The following is a 17,652-nucleotide window of genomic DNA, read 5'->3' as shown; positions in this document are numbered from 1 at the left end:
TTTGGCATTTGGTGTACTGTAAAATAATAACTCAGAAAGTGTAGGCAACCTGCCCATTCATTTTTAGCAAACAAACACTAACAAAACGAAAGAAATAACCCCAAAAAAGGAGACAAAAAGGACCTCATCTAAGATAAGATGACACAATGCGAAGTGTTAGCTTCAAGCCGGTGTGGTAAAAGGGGGGAAATTTACGGGTCTACATGGAAATATGAAGTTATTGAATTAGAATGCTTTTACAGTTTTTACCCCAAAAGAACCCGTTAATTGGATTAAAAAATAAATAAAAACCAACAAATTCTACCATCTGGAGCCTCACCATTCACCCACCATGTCAAACAAAAAACCAAGCGTCAGCTAAAAAGTTAACCACTCTGCCAAAACGATAATGGAAAGAACTAAAGAGAATAAAAGAAGTAACTACAGAAACTCCATGTAAAATTAAAAAGTGATTCCAGCATGGGGAAATGGGGAACATTGATTTATTTTGCAAGATAGAGAATGTAGAAACGAGAGAGGGGATGGGAAAGGGGTAGGGGCAAATGAAAAGAATTGAAATGAGATGCATGCGTCAGAATTCAGATTGCACCCTCTGCTTTTCATCCTGAAGGGGAAAAAATGAAATTATCAATATGCTCAAAAGCAATTCTCACCGGTTCATAATTGGTGAAATAGCTGCAAAAAGGATGGAAAGGGGGGTTTTGAGTTCAACAGTATATTTAAATTGATGCACTGAACACCTGTATCGGCACCAATTATCAAGTGTCTGGGCAACAGATAGTGCATGCTTTTCCCAACAGTTAAATATCTACAAAGAAGAAATTATCTGCAGCCACCCAGAACAAATTCAAGTGACAAGAAGAAGCTTGAAAGGCCCCAGACATTCTTTTTTTCTTTTCTTTAAAAAAGAAGTTACAACTGATACAGAGAAAAAGGTGTGGGGTTGGAGACCATGAAGAACATGAGATACTACTCACCACCTCCTCCGAAAAGCACACAAAGTTAGATGACAACCAGTGGAAGTCAGCTCAATCCAAATCCCTCTAACCACTGAAAAAACATGTAATTAACATTTTTAACATTAGAAAAGAAATTCCTGAAATACAGATATTATATATTTTCATGTTAAAAACAGGAAATACCCACCACCCCACCCTACGTCTTTCAGACAGGGTGGAGGTTGAAGCCTACAGTCATAAGTTATATAGATATAAACAAGAACTCACCAGCTATCAGGATTCAACGGGGATCTTCCTACTACCATGATGACTGTTTGTACCCATCCCATCCTCCCTCTGGCTCCTTTCTCTTCATTATGCCAATTGCTGGCTGGTAAACCCTCACATGCTCTTCGGTAGTGGCCTGCGAACCGGCAACAGATAGTTGCCTTGGTACCAAGGTTGATGATTCCTCTCTTCCTTCAATGTCTGGAACTACAGGACCAGCATTTAGATCTAAACCTTGTCTTCCCCACTTTCGACTACTATCAGAGCTAGTATTGTTGCCGCCATCTGAGTGACTGACAACATAAGGTCTTGGATAAGGGGTTGAAACTGTACCAGGAGGACCTAAGAACTGTGAAGGGACTGCTGGGAAGCAAAGCCTGCTACCAGATGATGAATCAACGTATGCTGTTGCGTTACCTGAAAACGTGGCCGAAGGTAGAGAAAAGCTGTTTCCAAAAGACAGGACAGGATATTGAAAAGTTGCAGAAGGAAAAGGGACTGCCGGAGAAGATGATAGTACTGGCCCTCTAAAGACATCAGGGCTATATGGACTGCTACCACTTGTGGGTCCCAAAATCCTGGGTGGTCCATTTGTTGCGACAACTGGAAAAGACTGTTCTGCTCTATCAGGCAAAATTGAGGGAATTGCAACAGCTGAATAGGCATTCCCTGGAGGAAACCATGACGGAAAATTTCCCATTTCTGCATTGTTCATCCAAAGGCCAGAAACAGATGGCTGGGATGGCATACTGCTTCTGGCATGCTGAGGAAATATTGTTGGTTCAGTAGTGGCCTCATCAACAATAGGTCCATTTAAATCAAAGTCCCTACGAAAATTCACCTTGTCATTGAGAGGAACAGTAGATGATTTAACACTAAGAGGAGCATCTATTCTACGACAACTGTTCAAGGAGAAGTTGCTTGGATCAGGAGCATCATCAACTCGGTTCAAGTCAAGATCTAGCCCTCCAGAGCAACGTCCATGTGTAGGACCTATACCATGTGCCAGATCACGATTATTAGCCAGGTCAGGCTTAGAAGCCACCTCCTGCGTAGACATCTGAGAATTCATATCCTCAAGAATCCTTTCATCGGGAACATTCAAGTCAATATCCAATGGGGGTCTAGAAATTTTACTGCCTGCAACATCAGCAAGTGGAGTGGTTGCAAGTCCTAGGGGCATTTCTAGAACTTTTCTAGGTTCAGCCGGTCGAAAAGCACTTGTGGCTGCTGATCCTTTCCAACCCAGTTCCCCTTTACTCCTCAATAGATCATCAGGTGGTACGAAAGGTCCTTTTGCCGCAGCTGCAACTGTAATTGAAGCAGGAATGTTGTTTGCCACATTAGAAACAGGAAGGGGCAATGGACTAATTAACTGAACAGTTGTCAAACAACCAGACGGTGTAAAGCTGCTTGGCTCACTGCATTTTCCATCATCTACATTAAAGCCTTCGTTCAAATCAAATTCCAACTTAGCATCCATATCTGACACCCCCACAGTAGACATGGAAGCAGCATCTGCAGCAGTGGATGTAGACTCCTCTGCCTCTTCTGCTTCAACACCAGCTAATTTGGATCTCTTGGATGGCTTAGGCTGCTCAGTTTCTTGAACAGGAGAAACAATAGAATGCCCATGATGTGCTTGTCCTCCACTTCTCTCTGTATTTTCTTTAGATTCCAAATTCTCCTCCACATGCTCATCCTCATGGTTGATAGCTGAACACATGCCACCTAAACCTCGGGACTCGGAAGGCATAGGATCTAAATCACTTTGATGTTTTTCAAGCTTGACATCAGCTGCAGTTTCATCAACCTTCTCGCCCTTCATCCCACTTGCATTTACAGAAACCAGATCACTTGAAGAGCCTGAAGCCTGAAGTAATCCATCGTTCCTTAATTTCGCAGAATCACTGTTCAACTTGGAAGATAACCTTTGATCTGCTGTACTAATACCATTCAGTCTATTATTCGTCTTGCCATCAACTTCTTGCCGGCGATGCAAAGGTTCGTCAAGAACATCCATTTCAACTTCCCGATTCGAACTACCATCACCAACCATGCCACCATCAGGAAAAGAACTGCTTGGTTTTGGTTTCGATTCTGGGCTGCTATCTCCATCTGTTACATCAGCCGTCTTTCTTTCCTTGACTGGTTTAGCCCCCTTGATCTCATAGCCCTTCTCTGGCACTCTAGCAGGGGAGGCAGGGCCTCCAGCCTCGTTCATTTTCATACACCCATCTGCCAATGGCACAGCAGTTTGTGGCAAGTTTACACCAGAAGATTTTGAATGACCATTCAGATCTCCAACCGGTTTCTCTTCAGATTGTGAAGCAGCCCTTCCATCCACATTTTTTCCTCCAAAGGAACTGGTGATCACACCCTGCTCAGTAACATCCATAGCATCATTTGACGGCATGTTATCTCTAGCATCCTCTTCAGGACAAGATGCTTTGATTTTACAATCACTGCCTCTAGAAGAGCGGTCCAGCGCAGACATATTTCCTTGAGTATCGGAAGGCAAAACATAATCAGACTTCGACATCTCGACAGCTGCTACACTAGCGAGTAAATTCATTCCAACATTATCCGTAAGCGAGGTAGGCATACTAGCTTCAGAGCATTTAATACAGCTATCAATTAAAGCATTTATGGAGCTGAAAGAAGCCTCGTGTAACTTTCCATTCTTATGATCATTCATTAATGATGACAGAGTAGCCTTCGAAACTGCTACATCTTCTGCAGCCCGACAGCGCTCTTCACCATTTACAGCAGCAGGAGATCCATCACCATCATCAGCACCGACCATCGTATCCTTTACATCACTGTTCTGCCAGGACTCTGCATTCACATCTCCAGTAATATTAGGTTGACATGTATCACTCTTACTGTGATCAAGTTGATCATGTTTCTCCGAAAGTGGAGGAGAAGAAGCCCTGCTATTTATTGTCGAAGGATCTTCAAAAGATCCTCCACTAGCGCTCTGTGCAGGACTCCGGCCACGATTGGTGATCTTCACTATCAATTTAGGACTGTTTCCCTCACCAATAGGGCCATCGGATGCCTTTTCAAAGGTCATTCCAGATTGTGATGATCTCTCCAAAACTGTGTTTCTGTGCAAAGAACTTTTCCCCGACCCTACATCCCGTTGACCCCCCGAGAGAACAGGACCAGGATATCCATTAACTGACTTGCGCTGGCGAGATCCACCACCTGATATCTTATTCACACTCATTGAACCAGCGGTAGAGCTTCTTGCATCCTCCTTCCCTAAACCACCACTTTTACCATGTTCACTAGAACAAGATTGACTATTATTGTGGGACTGACTGGAACTGCTACTCTTTTCATCCCTGGCAATAGTTTGAGCAAGATCAGTTGTGCCACAAACACCCGGATTTCTGGAAGAACCATCTTTTGAGTTAATACTTGCCGATGCAGGTGATAAAACTGGTTTCATAGAACCAGGAGAGGCAGATGCAGATCTTGTAACACTATCATCCTGGGCAAGCTTAACTGAAGCAGATTTTGATGTAGAAAGCTGAGAAACCGAGCTCTTCATCGCAACTTCAGAGGATGCATCTTGATTCCTCCCTCCATGAGAAACTTCAGATGGACGAGTTCTTGCACTCCATGCAACAGCTTGGTTTGAACCAGATTTCGCATCATTAATGTTCATTTCAGCTTCAACACGCTTTTTCCATGTGTCCACTAAGCTCCTTGCTTTCTTCTGAATCTCCAAATTCTTATGTGAGCGTAAATGATTCACAGACTTTCCAATGTTGCACATTTGTAAAGCAGGAAGATTAACAGGTAGTTTATCGAGGGCACGAAGCAAAACCAGGAGAAATTCCTCAACTGCTTTATCGCTATCCTTGGGGCTACCACCACTGCCAATTTTTCCCTTGTGAACCTCTTGGAGCCATTCATCAAGTACAGGTAAACCCTTAAGATGCACAAACTGACCAAGGCACTCAACCTTATCTGTGGCAGCTATCACACCTGCAAGTGCTGATCTGCCAGCCAAATCAATTTTTTTGTCATTTCTATCTGTCAGCATAAGCTGCACCAATTTCTCGACAGCTTCGGAATCAATTAGGCCTCCTTTTTCAGCAACTTTTGCAATCTCTAACTTTAAAATACTTTCCAATCTGCAGTTAGCAGAATCACCTTCATCAGCTTTGATGATGCGTTCTCGTTTGACAGATTCCAATCCTTGGTCACTCCTTTCTCTTTTCTTGCCTTTTGTATGAGAAGGAAAGGCAGTCGTTTGAACACTATCTGAATTAGCTTTTAACTGAGACGTTGATGTTGGACCACTTGTAGGCTTAGGTGATCGACCGCCGGGTTGCACTGAAGCATGCATTTCTAATCTTGTCTTATATAACAATTGGTCTACTTCTTCCTGACGTTCCTGACAAACAATAATAATAAGACTAACCAAAGATCATACTATTTAGGAGACAGAAATGAATAAAGCATCAAGAACTTACATTAATATAATCCTGATCAGCTAGCCACCATAAACACTTATTAGTTATGTCATACACTCTTCGACACACAAATGACGAAATCCCAGATGGAAGTTCAGCGTCCTTTGGAAGGAATGCAACTTTACACGGATGGAGTAAAGATGCAGCAGGAATTTCATCCTTATGAAAGGAATAGAAGACCTCGTTCGGCGCAGCTTCCAAAAGGATGCCTTTGCCGAGCTTTAGTTCAGAAGATCGATAAAGCCAATTCACACCTAGCTTCAACTTATTCTCCTTACCAGTCGTCAACCACCGGATTATGCCAATAAAAGGTGGGGAATCTTGTGGGGGTTTGAAAAGTGCACAATCACCAACACTAATCCTACGTCCACCCTGTTCAAAGAGAATAAAAAATAGTTAGTCGTCAAAAGATAAGGGCCTGTTAATGGAAATTAGAAAATTAATGAGGAACCAACACATATAAGCAAGACTACAAGAAGCTACATGATGTACTCCTTCACAGCTCCAAGAAAAAACCGAGGGGAAAAACTCTTGCACCTTTTAAAAATAAAATGTTTCTCCATGAGAAGAAACAGGGAAGGAGGAAAAAAACAAAAAAAAAAAGGGGGGGCAAATGTAGATTCACTTATATCATCAAATGCATATGTCTAAACAATATTTTCATAGAAATGTTTAGTTGAGACACATTGAATGTCTAAATTCAAATAAGTCAATAAGATGTGTTACTCAATCCCCATATACAAGTCCATTTTTAAAATAGCAAGGTGGTTAAGAAAACCTCAAAGACCTGAAGCAAGTCTGGTAAACATCCTGCCCTGGTGAGGCAAACACACCTTGGGACTAGGTAACAAACCTGAAACAGATGACTCAAAAGAAAAATATCCATCGTCGGGAATGGGGAAAATACAAAAGCTCATTAATTTGCTGGTCTCAACGAGATAACGCCCCATCTCCTAACAAAGAATCTACAATAGCATTCGGTAATGCCAAGCAGAAAATAGCCATATAGTTTTTGTACTGAATATGAGACCTTTTCGAAAGCCTACAGACCACTCAGCCAATGCCAAGGTCCTCATCAAAAGAATAAAGAAAATCCAAATTCCTACAATGGAAACAATTCGCCAGACCTCATCCAATGCTTCAGAGACAATTCACTAAATTCCTTCTCCATAGAGAAAGAATGAACAACATAAGAACTAAAAACAATTCCCCCCTCCAACATTGAGGCAACGAATAATTTCTTCATCCTTTCCATTTCGCCTACAAGTACAACAGGGAATGTTTTTTTCGTTGCGAGGACGAGCTAAAACAACCAGAAAGGAAGCTGAAGCAGGAAGAGAAATATGTAAAAAAGAACAATCAGGATAAAGAAGAACGGAGAAAAGGTTACCTTGCAAAACGAATTAGGTGCAGACGAAGACGATGACGAAGAACCATCTGCTTCTACGATCTGAGTACCACGTGTGGGGACTGTCCACATGTGCCGAATCCGTTTCCAGTCCTCACCTCGACGCCCATGCATAGCCTAGCATTTTCCCCAAGTCCAGCCTCGATCCCACCTTCACGCCGAACGAGTACCATCAATCCTAACCCTAATTCGACAGAGGAAAAGCCAATTCAAAGCTATCGGCTTACCAAGAAACCCTAGATCAATAGAAAACACTGGCGTGATATCATATCCCGATATAGATAAGAAGGGATAATCGGGAAAAATCCCCACCGGCGTACCACGAATTCTAGGGTTTACCTTATCTATAAGACGGAGAGTGATCGAATTAAAGTCCAGATCCAACCACACGCAAAGAGATGATTATAGATTTCGAGCCGCCTTTCAAACCTAGAAAAGAAGAGAGAGAAGAGTGCGAGAATCTAGAGTGAGAAAAATCGAATGCGCAAACAGAAGAAGAGAAGGTTGGGAGTTTGTGGGAGAAGAGAAAGAGAAAGAGAAAGAGAAAGCCAGACGGCAGAAAGGAAATGTGTACTTCGTACTTGGTAGAGAGCCGAGTCCGGGCAGGTCCGGGCAGTCCCCGGGCAGATCGGGCAGTTCGGGCTGAGTAAATGATAAATAAACATGGCGGTGATGCAATTGCCCCAAGTGATTTTGTAGAACGTGCCCCAAAATGCTGTTTTTTATTTTTTATTTTTCAATTTTGACTTTTCATTTTAATTACTCGACTGGGTTTTTTTTTTTTTTTTTGGTGGCTCTGAGTCTGACATTTCAATCCAAGGGCTGATTTCGTCATATATGGGTCCCACTTTCCTCCTTTCCGTTTCGGGCATTTTCTCCTCCGGGGATGATTGGATTACCCAGCCGGTGACGCTTGGCCCTCTGTCTGTCAGCAAAATCCATCATGTAATATTTTTTGCCTATGAGAAAGAGGTTAAGGTTGTCTTGAGCTGTTCCAATTCCAACCCACATTACTATTTTTAAAGGTGACACAATATTAATCATTTTTTCCCCCTTACTGTTTACATCTCTCCAATGAGATTGTGCCACATGGCGGATCTTGATATATACACAAGTCATGAACCAGTAGAAGAAAGAAACTACACTTCCAAAGTGGGGAGAGAGGAGGATGTGAGGGGCCCTCTGTCTTTCCTTCTCATGAATAAACAATCTTGATTAAGAAGCTAATCAAAAAAGCAACATTGTCTAATCCAATCATGTGGCTTTGCCCCCCTTGTGTAGGGAATAGAATTGGAATGAGCAACCACACAGGATCATCAAAGCCAAAGCATCAACACACATTCTACCTTTGTGTTTATGGTCCTCCTAACATTCATGACAATACTTTCATTTTCCAAACAGCACATCAAAGCATCCACATTTTCCTCTTTTCTTTTTCTTTTTCTTTTTTTGTTGTCAACTCTTTCATTTTCAACTCCCTCCACACACACACACACACTAGATCTATGCTGTGTATTCCAAATCTTCTAGAATAAACTTGGCCAATGTTGATCTTCGGCACAAATAAAAAAAAACATCTTCAAAACTTTAATTAGTGTATAGATAAAAACAAGATTACAAATCATCAAACAGTTTCTAGGCTTCTAACAAGATCCTCGATTACAGAATGATTATCTCACTAACTCTTCCTCCCTTTTGTCTCTGATATGATAAGATCCACGGCATACTAGACTGACTTTGAAACACTTTTCACTTATCACAGAGCGTTTATCATCCTCTTCATCTCTGCGGATCTCCGAGGATCTGGTTCATCGATGGCTCTCTCGGTAAGTACTTGTTTGATTCGACACATTGATTTCCTCACCTAAATTATTTACAAGCATCAACAACCACCATCAATATTAGAATAGAAAAGTAGTGACAGGAGAGCCATTATCAAGCCTAAGATTACAAAACTGAAGCAGGAGAAGGAAACAGATGCAACAAAACAAAGAAAGCAGATCGAACTTATATTGACAATTTGAAAATAATATGAAATCTCTATCAACTTTTACCTTGGGAATGCGTTCTGGATTAGGAAATCTTAGATTTTGAGCATTAAGCATCTGGCGCTGTGTCATCAACATATTTTTCTCCTTCAACAGGACATACCATAGCTTGTTAAGATCGTCCCAAGACTTGAGCCGTAGTTCTGAAGCCTTCCAACTTCGACCTAACAGCATATAAATTGTAATGAGAATCTCAATAATGTCTTTTGAACAAAGCCCAAAATTTCATCCATAAGATTCTACGGGACTTTTTTTAACTTCTAATGAATGGGCTTTTTCTCCCTTCCATTCTACAAGAAATATGAGTTTTTGTCCTCTGGTCCATCGCTGTTTATTTATACTATAAATTTGAATCGTCACAACACAAACTAAACAAGCACCTTTTGTATTTGCCAGCATCCAGAACAATCTGTATGTCCATGAGCAGAATTCATAAGATACTAACATCATCTCATATGAACCAAACTATGAAGATTCTTTGGTCATCCATGAGTCTTTCGGTCTCACAATTATCTAAGCCTAAAGTTAGAGTCAAACAACTTAAAGGATATTCCTATCCCACACTATCCCATATGGTATAGGTGGCCACCAAGAGAGAATCTTCAAATCTCATAAAATTTTCTACTGCATCATAGATCATACTTAAATTTTGGTTGTTTCAAGAGACTTCTTTATTCCTCAGAAGTAGCAACTTTGTACAAAGATCACGTGTGTATTGGCATGAGAAAAATATGCATCTAAAATCCTTAAACAAAATAGCCTCTTGACAAAAAGCGAGCCAAATTCATTCAAAGAGATTAATCACTCGAATAAACACCATGCTAAAACATTAACATAACATTTGTATCACATGTGCAGCCATACATAGAACAATTTATAAAAAGTCCACAAGCGCATATAAACCTTTCAAGGGCTGATCACATGGCACACATACCACAGTTTCAGCAATAAGAAAACACTGACAGGTATAGAAGTTATGCAGAAAGACCAGACATAGTTATGGCTGCCTACACCTATTTAATGTCCTTGTTCCTATCTTCATTTTGGAACCGATCAGGTATTTTGATACAGCCACGTTATCGAAGAAAACAAAGAAGGAAGAACCTATACTATTGAAACTATAACGAAACTAAATCTATATACTTTTGGAGTACTTTGGTGTCTCCAAAGTGTTAAAACTTTGAAGGCCTAATCAGTCCAGCAAATGGACTTGTAATTTACTCATTTCACCTATTATGTCATATTTCATCAATGAAGCGGAATCCACATTCTCAATGACCAATTTAAGTACTCTATAACCACTTCCACTCTTTGTTGTCTCAAAAGATGCATTCAGATTCCATGCATGACACGGATGGTATTTTCTTTTAATGCAGTGGCCATATCCGATCAATTTGTATTCATTTCCATGAGTTAGTGAACCCTCCATGGCTTCATGTTTCAAATTTCACCACATTGGACCAGACACCAGGACCGGGGTATAAATTTGTATCCCCGTAGAACAGTATCTTGAAATTCTTCAAAATGAATGAGCCAAGATATGAATTTATATGCTGTTATAGAAGACCAATGTTCGACAGCAATATAAGAGTATACCATATACAACAGGTTTGTCATCATCTGGACTTCTATCTGCCTCAAAAAACTCCTCAAGCGGGTTATAGCCCATCCTAGCTGTAGCAGCAGCAGCACCTGTGGCAGAAGAAGTTTCTGATCTAGCAGCAGCTAGAAATGTTCTCCCAAACACCCGTGTCAAAAACATGGCTGCACCAATGCTGCTTGAATTGAAAGACTAAAAACAGTGAGATTAAATACATTTCAGAAACAACAAAAGTAAATAATCTGAAAACAAAATGCCAACCTTGAATATATTATCCTAGAATGCTAAAGCATAGGGTGTGCATAAGTTTAGGTCATATTTGATAACCATTAGGGTTTTACTTCTTGGTTTTTGAGTCTCAAAATTTCTTAGTTGTGGATTTCATCTTTCCAATGTAAATATTTGAATTCTTAGTAAATTCCAAAAACAAAAACAGGTTTTTAAGAACTACCTCTTTTTAGTTTTCAAATGTTGGTTTGGATTTTGTAAAACACTCCTAAAATCTAGAAAACAAAATATAGAAACCAATGCGTGAAAGAAGTGATTATAGCATGGTCATCACACATAGACTTAGTTTTGTTCAGTTAGATTTTCTATAAAATCCTTGAAATCATTTGATTCTATGTTTGAAATAGAGTGACCAGAACAAGAAACTCAACACTAGTTCTTTTACGCCGCCCCTCGTTTAACAAGTAACAAGAGATGCATGCAATGCAATCCATTATCATAACCCACATCTCAGATTGATACAGAGAGAGGGACAGAACTAATAACCACAAACCAACATATCATACTGGACCAGTTCTCTCACGCGTTCCAATGATCCTCTCCTGCTCTTTCCGAGAAAATTATTTACCAATTGTTCGACCTTCATTTTTTCTACTAAAAAATCACCAAAAACGATGAGTGAAGTGGAGCAAGAAAAAGAAGGATACAAATTCAGATCGTTCCATTTCAAAGGAAATAACGATATAAAGGTCCTAGAGTTTAGGTTATGCAACGATGAAACCTAACAGAAAATTTGTATCTAATCCCAGCCGTAAAGGGCATATAAGTCCGTAATCACTAATCAGAAACTGGAGAGGGGGTTAATCGTCAACCAAAGAGCATCAAAGGCTTAACCATCAGTGACAACAACACGAAAATCAACACGAAAACAACACAACCAAGGGCACTCACCTCTAATTTTGAAGGTCTTGGTCGTACTACAGAGCGACGGACTGAAACCAGAAGGCGCAGGCTGCCAACTACGAAGCTCGAACAAGACTTGGCTCCGGCGAGCGAGCGGCCACGAGGAAGCAGTGGCGACCGAAATCTGCGAAGTGGTGTGAGGGACTGAGACCAGAGGGTAACACGCCTGCAGTTTTTTTATTAGGGAAAAAAATTCGATTTTACCTAATTTTTCTTTGTCATAAAATTGAAAGTTGAACACACAAACTTTTCTTTTATATTTGAGTAGAACCTTAAACTTAAATTAGTGTTACAATTTTTAATTCCTTCAATATTTTGTCTCTTCATAAACTCAGGGACGGGACGGTTTAAGGCGGTGAGTTGAAATATGATGTTTGGAGTTCATATATATGTAGTTCGTATATCTCTGTATCTGGAATGCATAGTTGAGTTCATATATTTGAGTATGTAATGCATTTTTTTGAACTCTAAGTAATATGTTTTTATAATTACTATTTTTGTTTTGAAACTTTTTTATTCAATAATTCTATACATATTTATTTGAATAAAATATACAATTTATTTCTTTTAATTTTTAAAACTTTTCTTTCTTTCTTTGTTTTTGGGTAATGAATAAAAATTAACCCATTACATTTCTTGTAGAAGTATGGTTAAATAAAATGATGAACTAAAGCGAAATCAAAACTTTTGATTCTAGCTAATTTTTCTCTATGAATTTCATTATCAATTTCTTTTTTTCTTTCTTTTTCCTATGTCATGAATTTTTTTAATTAAATCTCCCCATCATCGTAAGAACCAATGGAATGTCACCACATTTCTTCAAAAGTTTCACTTTCATTTCATCTAAATTTGGAGGATCGTCAAATATCAAATCTCTTTTTTCACTAATTCGTACGAGAAAATGTTCCAGGAAAAAAGATTATTTTATGGTTTTTTTGTTATATGTTACATACTTTTCAACTATATATATTTTTTTCGTCTAAATATTCTTAACACTCATATGATATGTGAATTCATTACATATAAATATTTCATTTAATGTAGACAAATTAATATTTTTTACATAATCAACGATCCTACAACATATTGTAATAGTCATCAGTCTTATAATAGTCAGAAGTGATTGTCGAAGTTGATTATCGAAGATGATTTTTCCTAGAATTTGTAGTCGAAGGTGGTTGTTGGAGCCTGAAATTGGTCACATGAAGGTGCATTGGAGTTGGTTGTCAAAGTTTGTCATTGGAGGTGGTTTTCGAATCTTGGAGTTGGTCCAGCAAAAGTGGTCGTCGAAGATGATTTTTGCTGGAGATTGTAGCTGAAGGTGATTGTCGGAGCCTAAAGTTAGTCGCATGAAGGTGGTATTAGAGTTGATTGTCAGAGTTTGTCGTCTAAGGTGGTTGTTAAAGCCTCGAGTTGGTCATCGGAGTTGCTCGTTCAAAGGTGATCATCGAAGTTTGTAGTCAGAGGTGGTTGTCGAAGTTGGTCATCGGAGTTTTTTGTTGGAGCCAATTGGTCATTGAAGTTGGTAGTGTGAAGGTGGTCGTCAGAGTTCGGTCACCAAAGGTGGTTGTCGAAGGCCATAATTAGTTGTCAGAGTTGATCGTGCGAAGGTTGTCGAAGCTCGAAGTTGGCCGTCAAAGTTGTCATCGGAGGTGGTTATTGGAGTCCGAATTTCATCGTTGGAATTATCATCGAAGGTGGCTATCGGAGCCCAGAATTGGTCGTCGGAATTTTCATCGAAGGTGGTTGTCGGAGTCCGGATTTAGTTCTCGGAATGTGACAGTGGTCGACCATTGAAAACATGGGAAGAAAGGAGAGTTGAGGTGAGTTCTGGAGAGTTGGGGTGAGTTGGTAAAATATACCAACTGAACTCCACCAACATTTAAAGTTGGTAGACCAAATAATGAGTTGGTATATTATACCAACTTAACTCAACTCGTGTTGGTGAGCCAAACACCCCCTTAATAATTTTTAAGGAAATAAAATTTGTATACAAATTATTAATTGAATAATTATCTCAAAACTCATAAATTTCAAGAATAATAAAGTGCTCCAGTGTCATTTTTCTCTATATTTTTATCAATTTCTAACCTATGTATGTGTTTATAATTCATTGAGCACATCAGATAAAAGTTTTTTTTTTTTTTTTTTTGTGATGTTTGGAAAGATCAAAATTGTTGTAACTTGACAAGTCTATGGATTAAATTTGACTTTTTTTTAGAAAAACAATCTTTTGGACAAAATGCACTTTTGGTCATTGAGATTTGAGATTAGTATTATTTGGTCCCTTAGATTTCAAAAGAGACACTTTAGTCCTAAGATTTGAAAAATACTTCTAAATGGTCCCTGAGTTCCTTTTACCGTCAGTTGACTAATGGAAAAATAACGTGGCATATTGAGTTGGCAATTTTTATTAATTTTATATTAAGTTTTTAGATTATTTGGATTTTCTCATTCCTTTTTTGTTTTTCCTTCTCTATTTCCTCCTCTTTCTCCCTTCTTTCTCTCTCCCCTTCATCCATTCACAGCAAGGGACGACCTCCATTTTTGAAATATTAAGAAGCAAAACTCACACTTTTTATTTGTAAAAATGTCATGCATTTCAAATAACAATTGTAAAAACAGACATCGAAGAGTTGTTGCATTGTGGAGGAACCACTGCCCTGAAAGCAATTACGGTGCGACCTCGATGTCAAAATTCAGGCGTGCACCTGAAAGATGGATTAGAATCAAAGGAAAATAATGCTCAGAACAGAACAGGTGAAGAAAGATTAGTAGAGGACAAAAATGAGATATTGGGGAAAAAAGTTATTTCTTTTCTGCGCAAGTGCGATTAACCGAACCCGCTCGTTTGATCGGACGGTGATAGTGACGCGCACGTGTGGTAAAACGGTTATACTTCCACCACCACCACACTTTAGAGTTTCCTCTAATATGCCTTAGTATTTATACCTTTAAGGCATTACTTAATTCTCTAATATGGGATTTTTTTAACTTTTGCTATGGGCCTAAGCCCAAGAGTCATTTCCAATAATCCCTCACAAATGACTGTTATAGCAAAATTAAAATAAAACAAATTATTTGAAGAAATTATTATGAGCTAGGGGTTCAAACTTAAATACCAATATCTAACGATTTAAATTGATGAATAGTAAAGCAGGGTGTCACGGTCATGCTTGTCCAGGGCATGTTGCTCATGGTCGCATGACCGCCTCCACCTCTTTTACTATGCTTTCATCCTTATGTATTTCCTTTTGCTAGGTAGTTAGGTTTATATGTACTTTCTTAGTGAGTGACCGCTCGCCCATTTCCATATGCAAAGGTAACAGATGTGTTTTTGTTTAGAATGCACTATATGGGGATAAGACTAACCATCATTTTCCCATACCCAGAGTAGTATGTTATAAAGCTGTTGTTGTTTCTTATTGCTTTCTAGCCTACTACATTATTTCTCTTCTATATTCTTACAATCAAACTGTTTGCAATAGCCTTTTCTCCAAACCTGTTTTCTCTAAAATGGGGGTAGAGGTTGCGAGAGGCACTCGGTGTGCCATCAACTGTCCGTACTCGAATTGGCTGACTTGTTTGTGAGCGAGAACAAGTGTCGCACAATCACTAAGTGAAGCTTCGAAAAGTGCGATTGTGACATTTGGTAGTAGAGCCAAGTCGGCTCTTAGAGTTGAGAAGCTGTGATCATGTCTGCTAGAAGCAGTCGGGTAAGTCCCATGTTGACCGATTGGTCGAGATTGAAGAGCAAATGGGTTGGGTTTTATGTCCTAAAACTCGTGGTATGTAAACAATAGAGCTTATTCTGATAATTCAATAAAGGTGTTATTGAATAGATCTATTGATTGAATAGAAATCCAATAAATCTAAAAGTCCCTTGACTATTGGATGAGTACTTGAACTTTATGTGGAGACATAAAGATGAATCAAGAACGAGTAAATAGTCAAAATGATCTATAGTACATGGATAAGATTCGGTGACTTATTCTGGTAACACTATTGGATACGGTCTGCTCTGTAGTTGTTACAAGGAGTTGTAAAGTGTTACAAACGAAGTGATCCTAATTTGTTCATGTTGGACATGAGGAGTGGGGGTGTCCTTGTGTAAAAGAGTTTGTACAAGATCAGACCACGAAATGAATCACTCTTACTTTATAACGTTGTTGATTGTTTAAGACTAACTATTTCAAAGCGATGACCTGGGTAACTTGACCTTAATCCCGAGCTAACTATGAACTCCTGTTTATCTGGAATTGTCCTTAGATTTGCATAGGTGAGGGTTAGCTCAACAGCATTGGCTCAATATGATTGTCATTTCAAGGTAAGACTGGATAGAGAGCTGGGGACATAGGGTGCAAGAGGGAATTCACTCATACCCGCTTTAGGGATAGTAGAGAGGTTGTTCCCTTAAGTGCTGATTATGGGGCTTGAACAAGAAATCCCGCCCTCTCATTTGGTACGAGAGGGACTCGGTTTTGTGATTGGATCACAAAACAATTGTTTATTAGGGGATCAATGGGAACTTAAGGAACAAGAGATAATTTCGGAGGTAAAATAAATATTTGACCTAGCCGTTATTATGAACAACCTGTGAATGGTTAACTTACTAATCATGGTTATATCGAGTGGACATAGAGGGGAGTTCAACTATGGGCTTTAGTAGAGTGACCCATTAGTTAATGAATGGGGGTTAGATCAGTCTAATGAGTTTAGCCGATTAATCTCGGATCGTTGGAGCCCACGATCTGTAGGTTCATAAGGTCCCCTTACTAGCTCGGAAATGGATTAGCTCTAAAGTAAAGTGTGTTAATTTGAAATGTTCAAATTAGAATCAAATAGAATTGGAGAAAGTGTATTTACATAGATTTAAATATATGAACATGAATTTGTGTAAAAATTATTTTAATATTGGATATTAAATTAATTAGAATTATTTAAATTGTTTAAATATTTATTTATTAATTTTATTAGAAAATTAATTTATGAAATTAATTTGTAAAATGAATAAATTTTGATTTTAGAAATAAAATATGATTTTAAAATCAAAATGGATTTTTGGAAATTGAAAAATTACATAAACTTAAAAATGGGTTTTTCAAAGTTCATCTTCAACTAGTTTACAAGGAACCCATCACCTCTTCTTTGATTTACTCCAAACATGAGTTGCATCCCATGCAACACATGTCTTTGCATGATGGTCTGCAATATATTGAAGAGATTGGAGTGAAGAAAATAAGGATGAACCGACTGAATTTTTGCTTAAAAATTCGAATGAAGAAGGTGTTATTCAATGGGTTGGTTTAGTGAGATTTCTCCATATTCCCTTTGATTCCAACTTATTTTGAGTCCCACAACTCAATATAGAGCACCAAGAGGATAGTAGAGAAGATCTTATGGTGGTCTACACAAGGATTCGAAGGATTTTACAGCTAGAAATGGAGATTGCAATGGTTCGGCCAAAGTATGTTCATGAAACCCATTATACTCTATTTTTAGCATGTTTCTTTTATGTCAAAATTAATCAATTAGAGTGCTTATGGATCCTATTCTCTTCCCTGCGTGCTAGTGTTGATCTAAAAAAATGCTCTATTTAATAGAAGTTCCTGATCAGGTTCGGTTCCTAGAGACTCAATTATAGGAAGTCGCTGACAAGGCTGATGAAATTGATGTGGTGATTAGTCGC

General features: G+C 38.8%; 2 protein-coding genes across 6 annotated transcripts in view; both read right to left on the bottom strand.

Moving 5' to 3' along the window:
* Window positions 1-699: 699 nt before the first annotated feature.
* LOC120071278 (uncharacterized) lies at window positions 700-7,747 on the bottom strand. 3 transcript variants are annotated; one of them, XM_039023457.2, is made up of 5 exons: window positions 7,464-7,747; window positions 7,107-7,308; window positions 5,717-6,088; window positions 1,227-5,637; window positions 700-1,050 (listed from the first exon to the last, which is right to left on the bottom strand). In XM_039023457.2, the coding sequence occupies exons 2-4, from the start codon at window positions 7,236-7,238 to the stop codon at window positions 1,258-1,260; spliced, it is 4,884 nt and encodes a 1,627-aa protein (XP_038879385.1). In that variant the 5' UTR covers window positions 7,239-7,308; window positions 7,464-7,747; the 3' UTR covers window positions 700-1,050; window positions 1,227-1,257. The 3 variants fall into 3 exon arrangements, with proteins under 3 accessions (XP_038879385.1, XP_038879384.1, XP_038879386.1); XM_039023456.2 differs by having other exon boundaries at window positions 7,107-7,360; window positions 7,464-7,681; XM_039023458.2 differs by having other exon boundaries at window positions 7,107-7,275; window positions 7,464-7,681.
* A 930-nt stretch (window positions 7,748-8,677) lies between these two features.
* Window positions 8,678-17,652, bottom strand: part of LOC120071280 (ribosomal protein L29 family protein) — a 36,834-nt gene continuing 27,859 nt past the window's right edge. The window contains exons 2-5 of one of the 3 annotated variants that reach the window (XM_090311295.1): window positions 11,952-12,129; window positions 10,769-10,964; window positions 9,179-9,336; window positions 8,678-8,988 (exon numbers count right to left, since the gene is read on the bottom strand). In XM_090311295.1, coding sequence (XP_090167421.1) covers window positions 8,881-8,988; window positions 9,179-9,336; window positions 10,769-10,934 — 432 coding nt within the window. In that variant the 5' untranslated portion in view covers window positions 10,935-10,964; window positions 11,952-12,129 and the 3' untranslated portion in view covers window positions 8,678-8,880. Of the gene's footprint in view, window positions 8,989-9,178; window positions 9,337-10,768; window positions 10,965-11,951; window positions 12,192-17,652 lie in introns of those variants that run through there. The other 2 variants (XM_039023461.2, XM_039023462.2) reach the window with 2 other exon arrangements.

This window comes from Benincasa hispida, chromosome 2 (genome assembly GCF_027475165.1).
Source record: "Benincasa hispida cultivar pf3 chromosome 2, pf3_genome.v1.1, whole genome shotgun sequence".
Classification (NCBI taxonomy): domain Eukaryota; kingdom Viridiplantae; phylum Streptophyta; class Magnoliopsida; order Cucurbitales; family Cucurbitaceae; genus Benincasa; species Benincasa hispida.
Note: the sequence above shows the minus strand (reverse complement) of the source record. Positions and strands in the feature narration are given on the sequence as shown.

Bases quoted from the DNA above. Each gene is read 5' to 3' on its own strand.
- LOC120071278 (XM_039023457.2), bottom strand. From the start codon at position 7,238: ATGCATGGGCGTCGAGGTGAGGACTGGAAACGGATTCGGCACATGTGG. The intron at 6,089-7,106 runs GTAACCTTTTCT...CTCTTTGAACAG, and splicing joins CACCTAATTCGTTTTGCAAG to GGTGGACGTAGGATTAGTGT. The intron at 5,638-5,716 runs GTAAGTTCTTGA...ATTGTTTGTCAG, and splicing joins CTGATCAGGATTATATTAAT to GAACGTCAGGAAGAAGTAGA.